This window comes from Adiantum capillus-veneris, chromosome 19 (assembly GCF_014529385.1).
Source record: "Adiantum capillus-veneris isolate H3 chromosome 19, ASM1452938v2, whole genome shotgun sequence".
NCBI lineage: Eukaryota > Viridiplantae > Streptophyta > Polypodiopsida > Polypodiales > Pteridaceae > Adiantum > Adiantum capillus-veneris.
Genome location: NC_140949.1, coordinates 43506284 through 43532002, shown reverse-complemented (window position 1 = coordinate 43532002; position 25719 = coordinate 43506284). Strand labels below are relative to the sequence as shown.

General features: G+C 46.3%; 1 protein-coding gene and 3 pseudogenes across 15 annotated transcripts in view; all 4 read right to left on the bottom strand.

Moving 5' to 3' along the window:
* LOC147433909 (uncharacterized) overlaps nt 1–25719 on the bottom strand; it is a 166603-nt gene that overhangs the window by 58882 nt on the left and 82002 nt on the right. For 11 of the 15 annotated variants that reach the window (XR_015185325.1, XR_015185327.1, XR_015185326.1 and 8 more), the window contains 6 exons: nt 13560–13682; nt 12877–12998; nt 12485–12800; nt 10580–10705; nt 10266–10387; nt 9862–10177 (listed from right to left, as the gene is read on the bottom strand). Coding sequence is in view for 12 of the 15 variants with exons in the window: in XM_086490523.1 (XP_086346649.1) it covers nt 9862–10177; nt 10266–10387; nt 10580–10705; nt 12485–12800; nt 12877–12998; nt 13560–13682 (1125 nt within the window). In the remaining 3 variants the exon portion in view is untranslated. Of the gene's footprint in view, nt 1–1035; nt 1284–9861; nt 10178–10265; nt 10388–10579; nt 10706–12484; nt 12801–12876; nt 12999–13559; nt 13683–25719 lie in introns of those variants that run through there. The other 4 variants (XM_086490528.1, XM_086490532.1, XM_086490533.1 and 1 more) reach the window with 3 other exon arrangements.
* LOC147433912 (uncharacterized) lies at nt 1822–3706 on the bottom strand (annotated as a pseudogene).
* On the bottom strand, nt 3958–5012 carry LOC147433911 (uncharacterized; annotated as a pseudogene).
* Nucleotides 4880–6164, bottom strand: LOC147433910 (uncharacterized; annotated as a pseudogene).

Here is a 25719-nt window from a genome sequence, read left to right as displayed (position 1 = left end):
CCATCTGAAGGAGCGTGAGTATGAGCTGAGCTTTGAAGTTTGCAATGGTGGCTGCTTTTCTATCTATGGGATGTCTGGTGTAAAGAAATCAGTAATCTGTCTTTGTGATTGTCTCTCTCCAGATCTTTGTGTTTGTGTAACTCAAGTAGATACAATCGAAGACATCTGTAATCCTAATAGCTCATGACTCTGTAGAAGGCTCTGAAGGCTCTCTGAATAGACAAATGGAAGCAACCCCATATCTCATAATACATTCTACACTGACATATATAATCCATCTCCATCTCTCACTGTGTATGGCATAGGCAGCATATCCTCCTAGCTACTCGTATCCCTCTGAATCTACCAGTCTCAATAGAGAGAGAGAGAGAGAGAGAGAGAGAGAGAGAGAGAGAGAGAGAGAGAGAGAGAGGAGAGAGAAAAAATGAAATGTTATATTAACGTCTTCAAAAGGCCAAAATGACCTATGAGACCAATCTGTTACAAAATGGGGGGAGAGAGAGAGAGAGAGAGAGAGAGAGAGAGAGAGAGAGAGAGAGATGAAATGAAATAATACACTTCAAAAGGCCAAAATGACTTGTGAGACCAATCCGTTACAAACCGGTGAATTTGATACCATATTTGGGTACACAAAAAAACTACAAAAAAGATATACTAAAATGAATCTAGAAGTTGAAACTATATAGGCTATGTGTGACCATTGATACAATGGGTGACCAATACAAGAGGGTGATATAATGAATGATAAATCCGTCCTCATGTGTACTCTGGATGTCAAGATAGTATGGATCAAATCCTCTGCTGCACTCTCCTCCTCTCCTCAATCGTGGGCGTCTCGATCTCCATAGCTCCACTGCTCGGACAATGAGAGTACCTCGGCTGTGAGTATGGGTTGAGCTTTGGTACGGGTGAAGAATGGGGTGTGAGAGCGGCTAGAAACAAGATAAATGGTATATGGGGGATTGGAGGGGGGGGGGGGGGGGGGGGGGGTAATCTCTAGGGGGTACAAGTAGACATCTATAAACTCAAGGGCAGTACAATCATGAAGTGCATCAAGCTGACTCGCTCCATCCTGTCAAACTAGGGTGTAATATCCTAGCACATGGATGGGTGTGGTGTAAGGGATACACATATGATCATATCCAGCACATGGATGCGTGTGGTGTAAGGGCTGCACGTATGATCGCAGTTGGGTCTACTAGCATCTGAAAAAAATCACTCTTGGGCTGTCTGCTGGTGGCGAGTTGGGATCTCCTGGACTTGTATGCGATGGAGTCTCGGAGCTGTGAGAATTGAAATGAAATGAAATGTTATATTAACTTCTTCAAAAGGCCAAAATGACCTATGAGACCAAACTGTTACGAAATAGTGAATCTGATACCATGTCTGGGTACAAAAAGACTAGAACAAAAATACTACTACTACTAGAATCCATCTTCATCTGCACTCTCGATGTCGAGAGAGTATGGCTTGACTCCTCTGATGTAGTCTTCCTCAATGCTGTATAGCCCCTTTCCTCAATCGTGGGCGTCTGCATCTCCGTAGCTCCGTAGCTCAGAGAGAGAGAGAGAGAGAAAGAAAGAAAGAAAGAAAGATTTTTAACGTCTATTAGAAGGCCGAAATCGGCCTATGAGACAAATCAATGTACATGAGTGTGTCTTCCATCAATCGGAAAGAGAAAAGTGCTCAAAAAATTGAGTGACTGATAAGCTGATACAAATCTCCATGATGAGAGTGTGAGTGTGTGGAGCGCTATCACTATGGTAGCCTATATGCAAGAGGGTAGTACACGCATGATATGCATTTGGGTGACTAACTAAACTAGCTCCATCCTGTGCTCATGGGTTGGTGTAAGATGTGGCACATGGGTGGAGCTGGAGCCGGGGCTGCTCGAATGGCTGCAATGGGGTCGGCCATCATCTGGGCTCGTCTCTCCTCAGTGGCTCGGCGATCACGGGTCTAAATCTCCACAATCTGGCGTCGATGAAGTCTGGGGGCCCGACAACCTGTAGCGCGGGGCCGTCTCCTAGCTCTGGAGGTCTCAACCTGCTGAAGAATCACCCCTCTGTGTGTGTCGGGTGGTGGGGGGGCTGGTAGATGTCGTGAGACGAAGAAGTCAGTGAGTTGGGTCTGTCTCCCTTCTATCTGAGCTGTCGTGGGCTCAAGTAAGGCCTCTCTGTGGCTCTGTATCTCTAGTAAGAATCGCCCCAGTTGGCGCTGATCTCTAGAGTCCATGATCTCTCGAAGGGTAGGCTACCCTATAAATAAACCCTCATATCTGCCTCTGATGCCATCATATGCTCTGCATCTGCATACAAAGTGCTCCTCATCCTCTAGCTCTACTCTGCATACCCAACATATCCGCTCCTCTCTGGGGGGGTGTCTGATGCTATGCCACTCTCAATCTCTAGTCGATGTGAGGAAACCCTGAGCTGGCCAATAACTACTCTCGACCTGTGAGGCATGTAAGTATCCATGTATCGTGGTCGTTGAATGAACCCGTCTGCTAGTATGTCCAAGAATTGATCTCGATAATGTGATCGTCTAGATGCCAGGTCGGTCGGGGGTGTCAGCCATGTCCGACTGGTGAAGAGCTACCAAAGATCCTGTCTGAGCACAGTGTTCCTCTCACTACATGAGAGGCGGATGTGGGGTGAATCTGGGTCATACTGAAAGGGTGGTAATCTATCCATGTCTAGACCCCGTCTGTCAAACCATGCTCTAACCTGAGTGTATCAAGCTTTGTCATACCCTGTCTCTGAGATCTGTATAGCTGCCTCAAATGCTCTGCGTGTGAGTCTGTCTGCTAGGAGCTCTCTCATCCTTTGAATGAAGGAGATAGTCTGGAACATTGCCTCTACTAACATGGGAGGTGCCGCTAGCTCTGCTCTGATAATGTCATGTGGAAGTGTCGGCTTCCCGCGAAATAATCGAGAGATCATATGTACCTGGGGCCTCTCGACCGCACTCCACTGGGTGTCTGTGAGGCCTGAAGCCCAAACTGTCATTGCATACATCATAGCTGGTGTGACTAATGTGTCTAATAGCCACCCTTGAAAGTTTGCCTGGTGACATCGCCACTCTATCATGGCCAACGCTGTGTACCCCCGTGTTAGTCTATCTGTAGCTGCCTGTCTCATGGAGAAAAGACCAGGCAAACTCGTGACCAGCGTACACTCCCAGTCACCTGCTCATAGAGTGCATAGATTGCCCAAATCATATCTGATGGTATTCCCAAGCTCTGGAGGCGTCGAAGAGCCTCTCTCGTGGCACTGTATCAAAAGCTTTGCGGAAATCCACAAAGCAGCAATATAATCTCTTTTTCAATGAGGTAGCGCAGAATGAAGATGTGATGAATAATGGAGAAGGCGCGTGGGAAAACTGCTTGGCCGCGTGCTCGTAGACCCTCAATCTCTGCATATGAACTGAGCTCTGCCTCAAGTACTGCCCCGTATAGCTTGGCCATGGTGTGGCCAATCATGATAGTCCTGTAGTTCCTTGGGTCCAGGGTGACGCCAGATTTGCGGAGAGGCACAATAGTGTGCCTGGTCCACTCCTCTCGGAAGCCCTCCCCTATAGCCCGGTTGAAAACATGTGCAATCAAAGGGGCTATAGCGGAAGCTGTGTATATCAAATGCTCACTCTGCAATCCTGTATGGTTGGCCGAGCGGCCAGGCTGTAGTCGGTCTATGGCCCTCTGTATCATCCCTGCTGTGAAGATAGTGGAGATAGTAGGGCGAGGCTCGGGTGCCGGTGGGATGGGAGGCTGCCCACGTACCTCGTACAATCTCTCAGCATAGTCATGCTGTCTGCGGATCTCCAATAGGAGTCGTCGGTCGTGGCTCTCGTACAGTACGCCATGCCTGCAGCACTATCCATGCTCATGAATAGGTGGTATAGCTCAAGCTCCTGTGCCTCCTCAAAGGCTCGCCGCTTCCGGCGTGTGAGGGTCTTCATCTATCTCCTGGCCTCTATCTCTATGATCTCTCCAAGTACTCGTTGAGCTCGTAGTCGACGATAGAGAGCCCTACACTCATCATCATACCAATGGTTCTTACCAATGGTTCTGTGGCATAGTCCCAAAGGGGGGGTGTGACAAGAGTGGGTGGTGTGTGGAAATGAGCTGATGGCTGATGTCTGAAGAACGGATGTGATGTGTGAGGTGAGTAAGGGTAGTGGGGTGTCAGGGTGAAGCAAAAGAAGATCGTTATCGACGTGGGCCGAGTATATGGGAGCTAGCTCGTGTATAAAGTGGATGGTGGTGTGTGGGGTGGGTGTGGCGGGTGTATGTGTGGGGGTCTCCCCCTTGAGCGAGAGTGCGAGATATGTGTGGTCGGCCCCAATGGGTATGGGTAGGATGGTGAAGGAGTTGAGCGTCTGGGTGGCCTCTCTGGATCCCATGATGTAGTCTATTGTACTCCCCCCTCCAACTGTGACCGAAAGTGGTGTGCATCTTAATCCTCCTGAAGGAGCCACTGAGCCATCCCGTTATAAATAACGAGACGGTGTCGGGAGCCTAGTCTGAGTAGGTGGGGGCCGTAGAGTGTATGTGTAGTATCGGCTGAAACTCGTGTTGTAGCCTCCTCCTATATGGCGGGTAGTAGTTGTGGGTCCTCTATGTCAAAAGCCTCGCATTGATCACTGCTTGTCCTGCCGTTGAAGTCTCCCATAAGAAAGACTTCCCCTAGTGTGGAGTACTCCATGATCCCCTCTGAGAGGCATGTGTATGGTGAGTCTTCCTCTTGATCTATCATAGCGAATCTCGAGCCATGAGGGGCGAAGTAGCATAAAGCTATGTAGATGGTCCTCTCCTGTGAGAGTTGTAGCCGGATCCAAAGATATCTGGCATGTGGATCACGTGCGACAATCTGTATTCTGTTCTGAAGCCCATCTTTGAAGAGTATAGCTTACTCCTCCTGATCCTCTCGTAGTGTGTTGGCGTGTACAATCTCTGTGTGTAGACTCCCAATGGAATCCCTGAACCTGAGGTAGGCTCCTGTCGAGGCTCTCATGTGTCTCTGTCAAGAGAATGATATCCCTGTCTCGACTCACCTCCTCAAGCCTCTCTAGATGTGTCCATAGATCTCCATTGCAGTTCCAGACTACAAGATGTATCTCCTCTGGTGTCTCATAGGCCGCGAATCCCTATGAGATGGCCTTGCCATCAATGATGACCCGGCCGTCTCTGTATGAAGCCTTCTTCCCCTCTTTGCGAGCTTGGTGTACTCGCGGCATACATGTCCCGCGATGAGCTACCTGCATAGCAGTGAGGTTGTCATCAAGGTAGATGGGGGGGCCTTCAAGCCCTCTCAAGATCACCCTCTTGCGAAGGAAGGTGGATCGTACCTCTTCGGAGGGGAAGTGTAAAATGAGAGTTCTCTCCCTCCTGGGTCCCTCCCCCCTCTACAAGATTTAATGAACGGGAGGGTCTCCTCTTCCCTGTAGCCAAGCTTCTTGCATAGTGTCTTCCCATCAGTCTCCGGAGTAGAGCCTTCTTTTTCCACCATGCCGTTGATGCGCACATTGAGACACCGGGCTTGTCTCATCTTCTCTTCCTCAAGAGTGGTGTGCACAATGAGAGCTTCTTCTTTTTGTGCCTCTTCCTTCGCCTCCTTCTTAATGTTCTTTTTCACTACTTTGACCCACCCCTCTTTGGTAGCCTCTAGCTTGGTCTCCATGCTCACGGTCAAGGCTTGGGTTAACTCTACCTTGAGGGCTTCCTTTGCCTCTTCCTTGAGCTCCCCCTCTTCGGGGGTGAGGGATGCGATCGCGGCTTTGAGGAGCTCAATTTGCTCCCGCATTGCCTCCTTCTCCTTGAGCCATTCGTCTTTTTCTTCCACCCTCTCTATCTCCCATTCTTCCTTCTCTTTCCCCCACGCTTCGCGTTCTTTGATGTAGGCTTCTCCATCCTTCTCGAGTTTGCATAGGCGTTTGATGACCGATGTGAGTGTCGAATCCGTCATCTTTTTATTTTCTTTGATGGCGACGTTGAGCTTGTCTTCGATCTTCTTGAGGTCTTCAATTTTTTCCATTGTCATGTCCTGTGTGCTTGTCTCAGTTTTTTAAATTTCTGAATTCTGAAATTTTGTTGTTTCTAAAATCTGCTCTCTGATTTCTGCGCAGGAAAAAACTGCCTGCTGATTGCTGATCGCGAGGCTGCAGGACAGCGCGACGGCGGGATTGTTGGAGAGCGCGACGGGGGGGGAGGGGGGGGGGGCTCTGCACAGAGAGAGAGAGAGAGAGAGAGAGAGAGAGAGAGAGAGAGAGAGACAAAAATGAAATGTTATATTAACGTCTTCAAAAGGCCAAAGTGACCTATGAGACCAGAAAGTTACAATGCGTTGTATCTAATACAAAGTCAGAGAGAGAGAGAGAGAGAGAGAGAGAGAGAGAGAGAGAGAGAGAGAGAGAGGGAGGGAGAAATGTTATATTAACGTCTTCAAAAGGCCAAAATGACCTATGAGACCAAAAAATTACACTTGGTGAATCTGATATCATGTATGAGTACGAAAATTACAAAGTTACAAAGAACTAACACTAAAACTAAAACTTAAACACTAAGGAGTAAGCAAATAAATCTGAAATTGATTCGGGATTGAGACGAGATTGGGGGTGGGGGGGGGGGGGGGGGGGGGGGGGGGGGGGGGGGGGTTGAGATGAAATCTCTCATCCGTCGCTATCGGATCTCATCAACCTCCTCCATGGTCATTACTCAAGTTGGGCGTCTTGCATGTCGAGCTAGAGTGATCTGTGTCTTCTGTTGTAGCCTTCGTCGGTGGTGGGAGACCCCCGGAGGTCGTGGGCGTCTTGATCTGCCTAGCTCAGTCGCTCGGTCAAGCAGCATACCTCTAGTATGGGTGGGCTCTAAGATCTGTTGTAATGACTACTCTCGCTCTCCCCTGGTTGGTGTAAAGAAATCTGTGATTCGTTTCTGAGACTGTATTTCCCCTGATGTCCTCAGCAGGCTCTCCCTAAGTCTGCGCAGCTCTAGCGGGAACAATCCGAGACATCTTTGATCCTTGTATCTCATGACTCTAGAAAAAGGTCCGAAACTTTCTCTAAACAAGCAGAGGAAGCGGCCATGTATCTCATAGTACGACGCGTAATGACGTGTAGTGCAGCTCTGTCTCTGGCTCTAAGTTACATAGGTGACATATCCTGGCCCCTGCCCGCACCCCTCGAAAACGGCTAAACTGAAATGAAATGAAATGGTATATTAACGTCTTCAAAAGGCCAAAATCGCCTATGAGACCAAACTGTTACAAAATTGTGAATCTGATGCCATGTTTGGGTACAAAAAGACTAGAACAAAAATACTACTACTACTAGGATCCATCCTCATCTGCACTCTGGATGTCGAGAGAGTATGGCTCGAATCCTCTGTTGAAGAGAGAGAGAGAGAGAGAGAGAGAGAGAGAGAGAGAGAGAGAGAGAGAGAGAGAGAGAGAGAGAGAGAGAGAGAATGAAATGTTATATTAAAAGTCTTCAAAAAGCCAAAAGGACCTAAGAGACCAAACTGATACAATCTTGGTGGGATCTAATACAATGTCTCGGTACAAAAATAAAATGAACTGAAAACTAAAATCTTAATTGCTAGATGTGACTAAGCAGCTAGGTGGAACTGTGTAGGATATGAGTAGGGGGGTGAAAGTAGTGATTGGGGGCTAATACAACACAATGTGGCTATGCGCGTGGGAATATAGTGGGTAAGATCTGATACGAGGCTGAAACAAGACAAGTAGGGTGTACAATCTTCAAAAGAGCTAAATCATAGGAGATCCATCATCAATCGTTGGCGGATCACATTATTCTCCTCCATGGTCAATGGTTTGACCGGCCGTCGTGTATGTCGGGCCAAAGTGATCCAAATCCTCTGATGCAGCCTCCGTCGATGCTGTGTAGTTCTCCGTAATCATGGGCGTCTTGATCTCCCTAGTTCAGTCGCTCGATCGATCAACGTGCCTCTAGTGTGAGGAGAATGTGAGCTCTGTTGTGATAGCTGCTCCTCTAACTGCCCAGTGTCCACTCTAAAGAAGTATGTGATTGATCTCTGAGACTGGCTAGCCTTGCCTCTCATTAGGCTCTCTCTGTGTCTGCGCAGCTCGAGCAAAAAGAGACCCAAACATCTCTGGTCCTCATACCCCGCGACCCTAGAGAGTGGTCAGGCAATGAAAGCAGACGGGTATCTCATAGTAAACTCGGCAGTGGATTGTGTAGTGCAACTCTGTCTCAGGCTCATGTGACATAGGGGACATTTGATCTAGCAAGAGCCTCCACTACAATTGGTGTGCACTCATCCATGGATCTAAATCCATTGTCACAAACTGCTGACATGTCAAGCCACTGAAGACCAGCGTGGAGATCTCAGTTGAGGGGTCTAAACCCTAGCAGAAGCAGGAGTAGCATAAAAGGATCTCCATCCATTGTCACAAACTGTTGACATGCCAAGCCACTGAAGACCCAAAGGGTTAGGACTCCCTGAGGCTAACCCTAGCCAACTTGCAGATCTCGAACGAGGGGCCTAAACCCTAGAAGAAGCAAGTGAAGCACAAAAGGTTTACCAATTTATAGATCCTCGCCGAGGGCCCAAAATTAAAATGGGTTAGGATTAAAAATCCTGACCCTCAACAACTTAGAGTACCATGGCCGAGGTGCCCAAGTTACTAAAAGCGCACACACACACACACACACAACAGAAAATTGTGTAGCCTACATGATGACATGGCAGCTGTACGGACAGCCGTAAATTGCGAAAACCTAATAACGTGCAGTGCTGTTCAGACCAGCCCATGGGGCGCTAGCTTTTAGAGCAGTTGCTTGTAGACCTACTGCTTTTCATGTAACTGCTTATGGATGGGCCTAGGGCCTTTAAATATCCGTTGTGGGCTCTATCTCTCTTTGGCATTCTACCTCATGGAAAAGCAGAGCAGAGCCACGGAGTTGTACCCTGTTGAAGCATAACGAAATACTGAACGGGGTACCATCGATTGGGGCCATTGTAGTCTGGGAGTGGAACTTTGCCTGTCGTGTGGATTCTCTCTTTCGTTTTTTTCAGTTCTTTTGAAGTGCTAAACCTCTGTTCCGGTCCATTCTTTCAGTTGGCACGTGGTGCCCGTGTCGTTACAGTGGTATCGAAGCTTCAATCATGTGCATTTATGAAGGATACTGATCCTCCCAAGAACAAATAGAGTAAGATGATATTCTCGATTCCATGGAGTATCTTCAAAATCTCCTCGACGAGCTTCACCTGTGTGCATGTGAGTCAATTCCTATCTAGTCATGAACACGTGCAGCTTTGCCTGTATGCATGTGCGTCTCTTCCTACCTATTCTTTTTATCAATGTCAGTATCTCCACATGCATATGCAAGTTTGAATGTGCACTTGTCTAAACAATGTCACAAAAACTGGACCTAAAATTCACAGGGCAAAAAGGCAACGATTAGGGGAATCTATTCAGACAACACATTTAGCTCCACCCCAGGAGCCGTCAGCACAGAACTCGATAACACCACAGACTCGCGTGCTCATAATCTTGTTAACTGCAGAAGGATATTTCACCTTTGCTCAAACTATTTGCCAAGGTGATAGGGGCATGCTGCTCTCCTCCATTTTTTATCAAATAAGTTACCAATAATTGCACCTTGAAATACTCCTTAGATTCCTACCATGATAAAACTCTAGAAGCCCAAGCTCAAGACCTCACATCTTTAATTGTGCATGGATATTTTGCAATTCTACACAGTCAATACAGGGACTGCTGTCACTTGATGCCCTGCACTTAGAGGACAACTGGAAGTAAACAAAGCTGAATACTATGCTTATTGAGGACATGAAATTGCTGAGTAGGTCAAAAAAGATACCATTGGTTTAGTGGATCGTTTTGACCTTGGGAGTGAAAATCTTCCTCTTCTTTTGTGCTTCCCCTTCCTCTTGGCTATCACTTTCTTAGCCTCGACAACTTTTTGTTTTGCAATGCTTATAACAGAGGAGATGAGTTCCTCTTTTTCACTAACCCAGCTACAAGATTTTTCTACGCTTCTTGCGGAATTCTCTAGCCTCAGACTTGCAGAAGATAGATTCCCACCTTCCACATCCTCTGCAAAACTAAACATAGCTTTCCTCTTTGTTGAAGATGATCCACTTAAAGCTTTGCTCAGCTTGTCCTTCCCAAGGTCTCTGTCATTTTCCCAAGCCACCATTACAGTCAGAAAAAAAAATTGGATACGTAGATTTTTTAAATAATTGGATTCAAAGAGAAGCTCACCCTTCATTCATTTTAGAAGGCTGCACAGTGGCCAAGTCAGGATTTCCACTACACATTTTATCTGCTTTCCCACCAGCATCATGTGCGGCTACACCCAAAGCATCATTGACATAATTCTTCCCCTGCAGCCAAATTCTACATTTAACAAACCCAACTTTTCCTAGCCGCGCAAAAGAAAGTTTGACATGAAGAAACCAGTGTTTACAACCACATTATGACGACCATCTACTCCTTTTTGAAAACCTCAAAAGAGAGAAGCATGTGCGCCTGATTGTGAACTGATCTAGGTGCCTCCGAATCCTGTCCTCCCTCACCTTATCACCACTCTTGATTTTCTTCTGTGTAACAACTTCAGATTCCTTCTTTGCCAATGCGCATTCTGAAACTGCGGCTTTATTACTCTCAACAGGAACGTTGGGTAGGTCTGTTGCTTCAGCCATCTTTGGGAAAACAAATCCAAAATCTGATGAGTAAAGTTACAAACTAGACACATGAACCATAGTGCCTAATACAAGATGACAACAGACCTGCTCTACATAATGCTTGGTCAAACTCAACTTGGCATCAACATCAAGGGGCCTACCTAAACTTTCAAGCATGCCTCATTTGTGAAACAGAGAAACAATAACTTCTCGTTATACGCTATGTCTTCCAGCTTCACCATACATAATAGGAGCCACTATTTGACAGTACATGCATTGAGCGGCATCCCCACCTAGGAGACCTTACCTGAATAGGTAGGGAGCAAGAACCACCAAAAAAGAGAAAGAGGAGACAGAAAGGACCAGGAAAATTCCCAGACCTAAGCTATACTCCTCAAGATAAGGCATAAAACTGGTCCTTCATAGGAATGAACACAAGGACCCTTAAACTTGTAGATGCGCCTGAAGTTTGGACTATCATGATACAGCAACCAATGCCATAAGGGAAAATATGTATGAAGATGGAAAACTTTTCCAAACTTCAAGAAATGTATATATGAAGGCTACTTCATAGAGATTGGGGAGGGAAGAGCCAAACAGAATGTCTATAGTCTCAGCAGCGACCGTACTCCACCATGACCATCGGTCCTGGCCACCACAAACTACTGAAAGCCTAACCCGGTGTCTCAGCCCCAGCTGAGCTTCCGGAAATGCTGTCATACTGACCTCTGTGTGTATGATCAACTCGAGCCAGAAGCCCTGAATGGTCACTACAGGTAGCTCGGACCGGCAGCTTTGCAAATTGTTTTTCACCATTTTCTTTGCAATAGACTTAATCTCCGCCCCTTTCTTTGGATTCAACTTCTGTAAAACACACCCTCTTGTTCTGATGACTAGAATGGTATCTGAAACTAATTCAGCAGTTTTGCCTGGCAACTTGCTCTTCCCTTGGCATTCTAATCTTCCATCCATTCAAGCCTCTATCCAGCTCTCCCTCCTGAACGTAATCCTTTGATTGTTTGAGAGAATCTGCCCTCATTTTGAAATCCACCTGGACCTCAAATTTCCAGGATAGTCACAAGGCCTACATAAGAGGATGAAAAAAAGTGTGTGCGACCTACTACTCAATGTCTGTCATTATATATCAAAGGAAATAAATGTCAACAATCTCTCGCATAGCCTACATATACATAAGACAATGCCAAGTTAATGCCCTCTTACAAGAAAAAGGAAGAAAAAAGGTTTGCAATCATCAATTTGCCATGAGGAACTAATCCACAAGCTTTATGCAACGGTCCACAATTGCTCCCAAGAGTTCCATGCTTTATTAAGGCTTACGGAGGCCAAAAGGCAATGATTGGGAGAAGTGCACACAAATATGGAAAATACGTTTATCCTAGAGAGCCTTCAGCAAAAAAGTATATAACACCACAGTCTCACATCTGTTACTGCTCTTGTTGACTGCAGAAAATAAGTATTTTGGAATACTTTCTTACCGTTGCTCAAACTATTTACCAATGTGATGGGCGCATCCTGCTCTGCTCACTTTTTGGCCAAATAAGTACTTATAATAGCACCTTATAATGCTCCTTATCTAATTCTCATAAAAATCTACATGCATAATCTCAAGACGTAACATCTTTAATTGTGCATGGATATTTGGCATTTGCACTCAGTCGATACAAAGAATGCTGACATTAATGACTTACACGGAGAGAACAACTGGATTACAAGTAAACAAAGCAGAGTACTGTAGTTATTAATGACATGGATTTGCTGAGTAGATCAAGAAATTACCCTAGTTTTAGGGGATCTTTTGGATCTTGGGAGTGAAAATCTTCCTCTTCTATTGTGCTTCCCCTTTCTCTCACCCATCACTTTCTTAGCATTGGCGACTTTTTGCTTCACAATGCTTATAACAGAGGAAACGAGTTCCACTTTTTCACTAGCCTGGCTACAAGATTTTTCCATGCTCCTTGCAGACTTCTCTAGCCTAAGACTTGGAGAAGATAGATCCCCACCTTCCACATCCTTTGCAAAATTAAAACTAACTTTCCTCTTTTTTGAAGATAATCCTCTCAAACCTTTGCTCAACTTGTCCTTCTCAGCCTCTCTGCAGTTTGCCAAGCCACCATTACAATTGAAAAGAGTTTTGGATACTTGTATGCACTAAAAAGTTTGACTCTCACCCTTCGTTCATTTGAGAAGGCTGCACAGTGGCCAAGTCAAGATTTCCATTACAAACATTATCAGCTTTGGCACCAGCATCACCTGTTGCTTCATCCAAAGCTTCAGTGGCAAATTTGTTCTCCTGCAGTAAATATTGCATTTAGCAAGCCCAACCTTTCCCAGCCATAAGAAAGAAAGTTTGAAGCAACAAACCAGCAATTACAATCATATTATGAAAACCATGTATAGTGTAACAAGAAACGTTTCATGTGTTTCATCGTTTTCGAGGCGTATCGTTTCGTTTTCGTTTGGAAAATGCCAAGATGAAACATAATACGACACATATATATATAAAAGAAACCTAATATTTAGGAGTCTAGTAGGTGGATACATCCAATATAGAAGGCCATACAAGTGGTAAAATATGTTGCACATAATGCACTATGTGGCTAATTTTGAATTTTGAAAATTAGACCCCTTTTTCTTTTCAACCTCAGAAACGCATTTCGTCCCCCTTTTTCAATTTGTTTTGTTTCGAAACGTTTCGAGCATTTCTGGTTTCGTTTCGTTATGAAGGGATGAAACACGTTTTCATGTAAATATGACCATGTACTCCATCTTGACAACCTCAAAAGAGAAAAGCGTGTGTGCCTATATTTGGACCGATGTAGGTGATCCACCTGCCAATCATATCCTCCCTCACCTTAGCACCATTCTTGATTTTCTTCTCTGTACAAACTTCAAAGTCCTTCACCAATTCGCATTCTGAAACTGCAGCTTCAATGCACTCAACAGGAATGTTGTCTAGGTCTGTTGCTCCAGTCACCTTTGAAAAACAAATCCAAAATTTGATGACTAAAGTTACAAACTGGACACATCAACCATAGTTCCTACTACAAGACGAAAACAGACCAAACTCACCTTGGCATCACAGCAAGGGGCCTAGCTAAACTTTCAAGCATAGCTCATTTTTGAAGCAGAGAAACAATAACTTCTTATGATAAGCTATGTCTTCCAACTTTACCATCCCAAAATAGGAGCCGCTATTTGACAGCAATGTACATGCATTGAAAGGCATCCCCACCAAGGGGACGTTACCTGAACAGGTAGGGAAAAAGAACACCCAAAAAAGCCAAGCGGCAATAAAAAAGGACCACAAAAATTCCCAAGCCACAGCTCAAATTCTCTACAAAGGGATAAAATTGGTCATTCATTATGAAGAAACAGCGAGACCCTATAACTTGTAACTTAGCGGAGTCTCAACAATCCTCCAATCCCTGGATCATTTAGAGCACCCATTGCTGCTCTAAAATGGTTTTCTATTAAAATAATCCTATCAAAACCTTAATGTGAAACGGGAATGATGATGTTTGGACTATCATCCAAAGCTTCAGTATGCCAGCACAATTTTCAGAAAGATCACAGCAAGTCAATTTTTTCAAACTTTGCTGTAATGGCTGCTTCTTTGTAATGCACGAAAAGATTGCATTAGTTAATAACCTGCTCATTGGTCACATGATACGTCTACCCCTGCCATAAGAGTCTCAGGCCTATCTAAGCTGCCCTGGATGCTGTCATACTAACCTCTGTTTGTATGATCAACTTGAGCCAGAAGGCCTGAATGGTCGTTAGACTCCTGCAGGTGGCACTGAGCCCTCCAGCTAAACTATATATCAAGACTTCTCATCAGCTCCCATCAAAGATCTCTCTCCTGAGTCCATGCTATTGTCAAAGAATCTGGCGTAGGGCACCACTGAGGCTGCCCGCCTACAGCCGAATAACTTGGCTTCCAAGCTCCATCTCATGGCGAAGTATGGGCCAGATATAGCTGAACACCTCTCCCAAGTGTATTGAAGGCGGCACAAGCATGCAGAGAGAGAGAGAGAGAGAGAGAGAGAGAGAGAGAGAGAGAGAGAAATGAAATGAAATGTTATATTAACGTCTTCAAAAGGCCATAATGACCTATGAGACCCGAAAGTTACAAAGTGGTGGATATGATACAAAGTCAGAGTAACAAAATAACCTAACAACAGTACAAAACAAAGATATATACTATGGGGTCCTAAGTTGATCGATGTGAACCAAGCAAAAGACTAAGCAAAAAATGGGCGGCTTGTTGGGATAGCTGAATCACAAGAGATCTAGCATCGATCGTTGGCGAATCTCATCAATTTCCTCCATGGTAAGTAGTCTGACCGGGCGTCGTGCATGCATGGCCAGCGTGCTCCGAATTTTCTGTCGTAGCCTCCGTCGATGCTGTGTAGTTCTTCGCAGTCGCGGGCGCCTGGATTTCCCCAGTTCAATCACTCGGTCAATCAATGTGCCTCTGGTGTGAGACGAGGGGGAGCTCTGCTGTGGGAGTGGCCCTTGCGGCTGTCCCGTGTCTGCTCTGAAGAAGTCTGTGATCCGTCGTTGAGACTGGCTAGCCTCGCCATTCATCAGGCTATCTCTGTGTCTGCGCAGCTCGAGCAAGAACAAACCCAGACATCTCTGAGCTTCGTATCCCATGACTCTTGAGAGTGGTCCAAAACCTTCTCTGAACAAGCAATGGAAGCGGCCTCGTATCTCGTAGTAGACGGGGTAGCGACATGTATAGTGTAGCTCTGTCTCAGGTTCCATGTTACACAAGGGGCATGTCCTGTCCTCTGCTGGTACTCTGCTGTATCTCCCAGTCCCAATCCGCAACTGGTGAGAAGATGTGCCTAACTGGCCAATAGCACATTGTATCCCATGAGACAAGTGGGTATCCATGTATGTGGGTCTCGCCACAAAAACATCTTCCGTAAGCTGGAGAAGGTGGTCTTTGTAGAAAGCCATCTTCGTGCCCAATTCCTGTGCTGGTTGTATCCATGTCCTTCTGGTGTTTAGCTGGGTCAGGTCTTGGCATATGAGCTTGGTGATCTCTGATTGTGTAAGGGTGAGAGATGGTGCATCCAATGAGTAATGGAATGGTGGCAGCCGATCCATGCTGAACCCATGTGCCTGAAACCATGATGTCATCTCCCCATACCAGCATGTTGTATCTCCTTGTATGGCTAACTGTCGAGAGGATTCAAGTGCTATGCGAGCATATCTGTCTCTATGAAGTTCCCATGTGCGGTTTATGAAGGAGACTGATCTGGTGAGCGCCTCCACCACAAGTGGGGGGGCCGCTAGCTCTGCTCGAATAATGGCTCGTGGTACTGATGCCTTGGCTCTAATGAGCCGCGAGATCATAGAGACGAGAGGTTTCTCCATGTTCCCCCATCCGTCTGACCGACCCGTCCTCCAGTGGTGATCCAGTGAAGGTCCCCATATCTCGGTTCCATAGAGCAATGCTGAAGCCACCAAGGTGTCAAAGAGCCAGAGCTTCGTTCGGGGCTCCTGAAACTGAACCTGCGAACACATCCTCTCCAATCTACCCAATGCTGCGTGGGCTCAAGTAAGTCTGGTTTCTGCTGCTCTTCTGAGTGAGAATGTAGGTCCGCTAAAAACCACTCCAAGGTAAGTGTAAGCGTCTGTGTACTCCATCGTCTCCTGGCCGTATGTGAGTGTAGGTGCTGACCTCCTGATCAACTGTGGGGTGGTATTAAACACCATAACCTTGGTTTTACCCAGGTTGACAGACAAACCACTTTCGTGGGCAAACATATGCAGAGCATCCAATTGACGTTGCATTCCCTCTGGGGATTCGGAGATCAACACTATGTCATCAGCATATAACAAAAGTGGAATCCATGTCCCTGCCAACTCAGCACCTTTATCCCCATCGCTGTCAATGTAGTCAGAAATCTCATCCACATACATACCGAAAAGAGTGGGAGAGAGCGGGCAGCCTTGCTTCACCCCAATAGTGGAGTGAACCGGTGTAGAAAGTCCCTCCGGGGTGTGTACATGCCCTACTACTGATCTGTACAATGCCATGAAAGAGAAAATGAAATGAAATGAAATGAATTGTTGTATTAAACATCTTCAAAAGGCCAAAATGACCTATGAGACCACGCTGATACAATCCTTATGGATCTAATCCAATGTCTGGGTACAAAAATTAAATGAAGTAAAGTGAAAGACTAAAAGACTAAAATCATCAGACTGAAATCATCATCATCATCATCATCAATGCTCTAGGATGCCCGGCATCAGGCGTTGGCCGAGAAAGTCTTGCATTCGTCGTTGAAGACCTTCGTCAATGTCCGCCTCTGTAAAAGTCGCATTGTTCATCTTCCATATCGTGCAAGAATAACCCTGATCCTTTGATGGAGCCTCCATTGATGTTGTGGTCGCCCTCGTAGACGTAGGCGTCTAGCTCTCCCGAGCTCAGTGGCTCTGTCCACTAATATACCTCTGGTATAAGTGGACTCTGAAGTCTGCTCTGAAGCATGCTCATCTGGCTATTGAGTCCCTGCTTTAAAGAATTCAGTGATCTCCCTCTGTGAATGTCTTCCACTGCCTGGTCTCCTCAAGAGACTCTCCATGCGTCTACACAGCTCTAGCAAAAAGTGAGGAGACTCTCCATGTGTCTGGGCAGCTCTAGCCAAAACAACCCGATGCATCTCTGATCCTGATATCCCATGACTCTAGCCAACGGTCCAAAGCCCTCTCAGAATAGAGAGTGAAAGCGGCCTCCTATCTCATAGTATACCGAACAATGACAAATGTGATGTACTCTCTCTCTGGCTCTATATGATACAACTGGCATATCTTGGATTCTGTTGGTACTCTCCTAAATCTGTCAATCTCAATCTCCAGCCGATGCAATGATGTGCGATCTGACCAATAGCACATCCTATCCCATAGGATAAATGAGTGTCCATATAGGCCAGTCTGATCACATATCCATTCTCTACTAGTTGGAGAAGATGCTCTCTATAGAAAGCCATCTTCGTGCCCAACTCTTGTATCTTCTGTATCCATGTGCTTCTAGTATCTAGTTGAATCAAATCCTGACGTATAAGTCTATTTTGATCTCTATCTGTGTGAGAGCAGGGAGGGTACATTCAAGGAGTACGGGAATGGGGGGCAATCTATCCATGTTGAAGCCATGTGACTGAAACCATTATGTCATTTGCCCATACCAGCATGTTGTATCCCCCTATAGCGCTAGTTGTCAGGATGACTCAAGGCCTAGACGAGCATATCTATCTCTAGGGAGGTCCCATAAATTATGCATAAAGGAAACTGATCTAGTAAGGGCCTGAACTACGATAGTGGGAACAGCTAGCTCAGCTCGAATAATCTCATGTGGCATTAAGACCTTAGCCCGAATCAACCAAAGAGACCATAGAGACTAGAGGCCTCTCCATACATCGCCATTCATCAATGCTACCAGATCTTTCATGGTGGTCCAAAGAGGATCCTCAAATATGAACCCCATAAAGCATAGCTATAGCCACTTGAGTGTCAAAAAGCCATAGCTTTGTTAGAGGTTCCCGAAACTGAACTAGCGAACATCCTCCCAAAGCTGCATAAGCTCTCGTCAATCTAGTCTCTACTGCTCTCCTCAATGAAAACACCGGTCCACTGACGACTACCCCAAGATAGGTGTATGCATCTCTATACTCCATCGTCCCCTGGACATATGTAAAACTGGGTGCTGACCTCCTTAGTGTGGTGTTAAACACCATAACCTTGGTTTTCCCCGACAATCCACTATTGTGGGCAAATGCGTATAGAGCATCTAAATGACATTGCATCCCCTCCGGAGAGTCAGAAATCAACACAATATCAACAGCATATAACAATAGTGGGATCCATGTCCCTGCCAAATGTGCTCCTCTATCACCATCCCTCTCAACGTAGTCAGCAACATCATCCACATACATGCCAAATAGTGTAGGGGATAGCAAGCAGTCGTGCTTCACCCCAATAGTCGAGTGAACCGAATCAAAAATCCCCTTTGGAGTGCATACATGCCCCACTACTCACTTGTATAGAGCCATGATCCCCCAAACCAACTCTTCCGTACCCCCATCTCTTGAAGTCTCTGAATCAATCTAGCTCTGGGGACTGTAGTCTGTATCGAAGGCTTTCTGGAAATCCACAAAGCAACAATAGAGCCATCAACCACGTGATCTCCCCTCCTCAGTAATAGCTCTGAGTGTCAGAATATGATAAGAGTAGAGAAACCTCTCCTGAGACCCACCTATCCTGTTGCCCGTACACCCTCTCTCTTTGCCCATCTACTCAACTATTGCTCACGGATGGATGAGTACAATTGTGCCAATGTGGGTCCAATCATGATAGTGCGGTAATTCCCAGGCTCCAAAGGGTCCCTTGACTAGAAGATAGGTACAATAGTGGACAAACTCCAAGCATCAGGTAGGCCCTCGCACATGGCACGGTTGAACATCACTGCTAGAAGCTCTGCAAGCAGATCTTTGGCATGTATAAAATGCTATGGGCATGATCTACCGCTACCCCAATAGGCGTGGGCCCGACTGTAAAGTCTTGAATAGAGGGTAAGGCTGAGCCAAAACACAATCCATTGTGCTAGCCCCATGTCTATGAGGAAAACAAGTGAACCCACTCGACGCAGAAAATCTCTGGAGGCCATTCAAGATGGCGAGTCCATGTGCAGTCCCCAAATCTGTCAAATATCCCGCATATCACGTGTCCTTTTCATCCTGCAAACACCTGGCCAATCCCATATCACTCACATCCAATGCTCTCAACATTTCCTCTGAGGTATCGTAGAAACCTGTCTGAGACTCACATGTCCTCACATTAAAGTTTCCTAAAAGAATGACATCTCCATCCCTAGAGAACTCCCATATGTCCTCATCTAATATCATGTAGAGTGATTGTCCCTCGGGCGATGCATAATGAGATGTGCTGGGGGCAAAATAGCATAATGCAGTGTAGCGTGGCCATCGTGTTTCCGCTCTCACCCTGAAGGCTGACACACATATATCTCGCCTGCTCATCTCTTTGAACAATACAAATGAGGGGTTGAAGCTCCTCCCTAAATAGGATTGCCCGTCCTCTATGCGTTAAGCTCATTTTTTGCCTACAAGCAGTCTCCCAATGGTATCCCGTCACTCTAGCTAATGTGCCACGAGGAGTCTGATGTGTCTCCGAGTAAAAAATAATTTCTCTTCCCTTAAAGCTATCCTCAAATGCGCCTACATCTACCTTCATTGATCCACTGCAATTCCATGCTGCCAGTCTCGGACTGTCACACCGTCATGCAAGGCGTTTTTTCAGCACCACTGCTCTCCCTCCCCTTGAAAAAGCAATTTTCCCTTTCTCCCTTGCCGCCTTCATCTCTGGCAATCAGCTCTTGCATATGTGCTACTTGTGCTAGGGTGCGGTCCTCGCTCAAAATATCCCAGCTTGTTGGGGTGCTGGTCTCTTCTTCGGGCATTCCTTCCTAACTTCAAGCATAGGGAAACGTATAATGAGTGCTCTTTCTTTGGGTCTTCCTTTCGTATCACTTCCCTTCTAGCACCTGTGTGTGGTGTCGGTTCAGAAACACCCATGCGCTTCAAGAGTTCTTGCACTTCTTCGTCTACGTTTCCAGTGTCTTTGAGACCTGTAACATGCTCATGAAGGGCTCCCGTCTTCCTCCCTCCTTCGCTCCTCCTCAATTGTCATATTGATGATAGTGGATGTCGGTGTGGTTTCATAAATCTTATCTTTTCCTTTCTTTGCATCCTCGATCCACTTTTCAGCTTTGTCAACCATCACTTGTGTTTTGAATAGGTGCTCTGCCCATGCAGAGGTTGTTCGTGCCTTCCGCTCTTCCTCTTTCCATAGAGTTTTTACCTATTCCTTAATGCTTTCAAGCTCCTTTATCATTAAAGGCTGATTTTCACCTTCCTTTGTGGAGGTCTTTTTATAAGTTGCGAGTTCTCCCTTAAGTGCTTCGATAAGTGCATCCTCTTCATTCATGCGTTCTTCCATTCTTTATTTCAAAGATTCAAAAGTAGCAATTGCGAGGAAGAGTTCTGTTGGGTCAGGTTTATTATCTTCTTCATATATGATCCAGCATCGTCGTCTAGAGTAGCGAGTCTATACACAACACGTCTGCACCATCCTTGCACATCTGAGTCTCGACACCCCCATTGTACCCGTGAGTTGTGGGTTGGAGCTGAGTGTGCTGCCACGACAGAATCTGTATCGGTTCTTTGAGATAGTCGAGTCCATATGTTCTCGTCTGCTACTTTGTCTTTGTCTTGATCAGATGTTATCTATTGTTTCCTTTGATTTCATTCTGTTTTGAGTGAGATGTCACGCACATTGCACTGAGGAGCACCCACTGTAGAGAGCACGACACACTATCCGCGCTACAGGTGCTCTCATTTTTCGCATGCCCGGTGGGACCTCAACTGAAGTCTCACTCTGTTGAGGTACAGATCGAGGAGCTAGCTGGGTTTTACCCAATCTCGCCTACTTCGCTTGGCCAGAGCAGCCTGCTAGTCTAGTCCAGTTTCACCCTAGACAGCTTACTCTAGCTGACCTAGTCTCTCACCCTGCTGGTCTCGTCCTCTCTCGCCTAGTCCAACCAAGCTCTCGTCATGGTCTAGTCCTTCCTCGTCCCCGATCGAGTCAAGTGGTCTAGTCACTTCCGCTGGTCTAGTAGAGTCTAGACCAGTGTTCAGCCAGTTAAAAGTCTTCTTGCCCAAAGCTTGGTTGGGTTTGTGGTCACTCCATGACACAGACAAGGCAGTCATTAGAGTGTCAAAGCGCACTACTGAGTCCTCTGAGGCAATAAATAGAAGACGTCAACCCTTGGTACCTAGTAGAAGTCCACCAACCTCATCACTTATACCTCCACATACGGCATCATCGTTCTACATCTTCCAGGTCACCTTCCCCACTAAAGCTCTCTCCCATTTCGTTACACCAAGCTATTGAGCAACGGGCTCCTGAGCAAGCGGCCATGGAGGCGTTGACCAGTGTTTTGGCCAAGGTAAACATCAAGTTTCCTACTTTCAAGGGACTCTCCTTAGAAGATGCAGATGACCATGCAAGGAGGTTTGTATCTCTCTGTAGAGGTCGTGGTCTAAATAGAAAAAATGCTTATTTGGTGATGTTTTCATCAAGATTGGATGCTTTAGCAGAAAAGTGGTACAGTCAGCTTGCAAAGAATCACTTTTCAAGTTGGGCAGCTTTAAGACAACAGTTTTGGGAAGCTTCCAGACCAAGGTACTTCCAAGAAAGGGTTCTGGATGAGTTGGCCAACCTGATGCTTCAGCCCAAAGAGACTTTTGCAGAACTCATGACCCGAACAAGGTCTCTGCTAGCCAGGCTTCCTCAACCACCAGGTGAGTTCACAGTCAAGAAATGGGTAGACAAGGCTCTTCTAGAGACTTCTCAGCAAAAAATGAGAGAATCTCCGACCTGATGCCACCTTGGAGGAGTTTGTAACTTTGATGCGGCTGCTACTAGACTAGAGGGGGCAAGGAAGCTGTTTACTGAATCTTCTCACGTAGAGACTGCCTCTGTACTCTTGGAGAGTCCATCTAACCGTTTGACTTCTTTACATAGCGAACTTGAAGCCCTAAAACTACAACATGCTCTTCAAGAGGAGAAATCAAACTCTCTTAGACAGGAGAAGCCCCCACATCAGGACGCTTTGGATCAAATCAAGAGAGAGCTAGAAGAGCTTAGGTCTCAGCAGGAGACTAAGGCTATGGTATCGTGCAGCTCATGTCGCTCTCCACGATACCCTTCACAGGACTGTCCCCTTCGTGCTTATTGCCATTTCTACGAAAAGTCTGGGCATGAAGACAAGGATTGCTACTATATCAAGCAATTCCGGCAAACACAACAAAGTCTAGCTCCTTCTCTCCAACAAGGGCTAGCACCAACATCCAATATGGTTTCCCCCTATGGCCATCCAAATTACATGCCACCTTTGCTCAATACCCCTACTGCCAAGGTATATCGGGTACTTTTCCGTCTCAAAGTTTTTATCATACTCATGGCTCTCTCAGCCCTCAAAGTTTCTACACCTCAGCTTCCAACTCCATGAAACAAGAACGTCCCCCGTTTCGTCCATCAAATTGGCCCATCTTATGCTACAGATGTGGAGAATATGGGCATTCCAAAGCAAGTATCCTTTACATAAGGGGTCTCCTCCTTGTCGTCATTGTCTGGAGTCTAAAGGCCACTACAGTAAGGATTGTCCAACCAAAGGGCATCCTCATCTCTATGCCCAACTGAGAACCAACAAGAATTCACATTCCCGAAGATCAATCTCATCGCAATGAACACCACCCCTCAGCCATCACCTGCTTCTCATACAGGTGGCCACAACAAGTGGGGGAGCCCGCTGGCGTCCTCACTTGGGCACAGAGAGCAGCTCTTGGTCTCAGCTTCCCGACAAGTCCATCCCGTCCATCTCCACTTCCACAACCTGACCAAACTGACGAGCCCTTCATTGGTGCTAAGAGTAGGCCAGTCTCTATGCTTTCGTACATTGCTGGACCCTTCTTAGAAGCAATGGTTAACTTGGAACAGGTCAGAGTTCCAGAGGAAGCCCAGATACAAGGAGCTACGCCCACAACGGAAGCAATCTTGAAGAACACATTTCAACAAGTGTCCCTTTATGAGATGCTCCGGCTAGATCCATCCCTAGAAAGAGAAGTCATTCACTCTCTGTACCCGGGTGTAGGGCCTAGTGGCGAGCACCTCCCTATACAGCCCTCAGAGTCTTACATGATTTCTTATCCAGCTGCTCCCCTCAGCGACTACAAAAGTCCTCCTCTCACTGTATCTATTCTTGGGCATCATTTCTCAGGCGTCATAGTGGATGGTGGATCCGGGGTCAATCTGATGCCAGAGTTTACTATATTTGCTTTAGGTCTACAGCGTACCCGCCCCGCTCCATTCACTATTACATTGGCTGACCAAAGGACAGTCTATCCAGTGGGCATAGTAGATAAGGTGCCTCTGAAGGTACAAGATTTCACATTTAGCTTGGATTTTGTGGTGGTCAGTCTTCCCCAAGTGGAGGGAGCATTTCCTTGGCTTATTGGTAGACCATGGTTGCGGCATACTAAGGTACTTCATGATTGGGGAAACGACGCCATGTGGATACATACTCCTGGCTCCCACATGCAACCAATTCGACTCAAAGGAGGTATGGATCGAGTGGTTCATCACAGCTCGTTGTCAGTACAGTCCAACCCCGACCCCGAGCATTCTATCCCACCTAACGGGTATGACGAAGACCTGCTCCAGTGGTTGGTAGTTACCACATCCATGTCGTGCTATGTGGTCTCTATTCAAGCCTCGCCGCCTATAACACACTCTCTCTCGGCTCATCAGGCTGACATCCGCGACCCAAATCCTACAGTAGGAAGTGTGTCAGTCAAAGAAGCAACTGTGTTAGTTACTGATGACCATGATTCAAGTGTTCCTCTGATGGAAGTCGTTGGCCTTGGTGAACCTATAACACATCACCGAAGGGGGAAGAAATCTCCGTTGCATGGGTTCGCCAACGTTCCACCTCTCCTCTAACATTTCCCAGGTATGACGCCCCGCCCACTCAAAAGCACTTAGCTATGTCTTGAGACTTACCCTTCGAGGAGCTTCCACCAAGATGGTTACAAGAGGAGTATACGGAGTTTCCAATTCATCAAACACCAATCCATGATGTCTCGAAGCTCCAAGAGGCAACTCACTCTTCAGCTACGCCTCCTGACCCGGTCAAAGAAGTCAACATGCGCGAACCTGACAACCCTCAGTACGTCCTCTTAGTAGCTTGGTTATGGGAGTATCCCGCGTTACTCGATCAGGTAGTCTCTTTTATACACTCTTTTAAAGATGATTTTGCTTGGTCTACAAGGATTTGGAAGGGATCCCACCAGAATTGGGTGTCCATACTATCCCTCTAGTTGAAGGGGTTAAGCCTGTCGGAGGCCGAGCTTACAAGCTCAACCCAAAATATGCAGAGGTTGTCAAGTAAAAGCTAGAAAAAAATGCAAGACACAGGGATCATTGTTCCTGTGGAGCACTCTGAGTGGTTATCACCAATGGTGATAGCGCCTAAGAAGCAATCCAATAAAATCCCTGTGTACGTAGATGACCGCGCTCTGAACAAGGTAACTATGCCAGATGGTTTTCCCACACCTTTAACTGAGCGTGTGCTAGCAGATGTAGCAACGCATATATTGTACAGTTTCATGGATGGGTTGAAAAACGCTCCAGCTTCCTTCAATCGAGCAGTATATCTCATATTCTGTCCTTTGCTTACGGATCATCTTCGCATCTTCATGGATGATTTTTCAACTTTCTCAGGTGCTCAGTGTTCCACCCCAATGGAAAATCGAGAGGAGCACCTCGCTCAGCTCTCTGCTGTCTTTGTCAACTGCAGGGAGGCACGCTTGAAGCTCAATCCAAACAAATGCCATTTTTTGGTCCCTGAAGGTACACTTCTAGGCCATGTAGTGTCTGCTAAAGGTTAAGCGCGCGACCCAAAGAAGATAGAAGCAATCTTGAAGTTAACACCTCCCATCAACCCAAAACGTGTATAGAGCTTTGTAGGCCACACAGGCTATCATCACAGGTTTATACGCATGTATGCACAGGTGGCTCAACCACTGACCCGACTCACCGGTGCTACTGTCCCCTTTCAATGGTCCAAACCTGAGGCTGAAGCATTTGCATACCTTAAAAAACGCCTAACTGAAGCGCCTATTCTAGTGGCTCCCGATTGGTCTCTTCCTCTTCATGTGCATACTGATGCCAGTCAATTGGCTATGGTTCTTGTGCTGACTCAACCTAGTATGAAGTACAACTTGGATCGCCCTGTTCACTATGCAAGTCGCCTGCTCACCAAAGCAGACCGCAACTATAGCACCACAGAAAGGGAAGGTTTGGCTATTGTGTATCCTTTACAAAATTTTGCCATTATTTATTAGGAGCCCACTTCACAC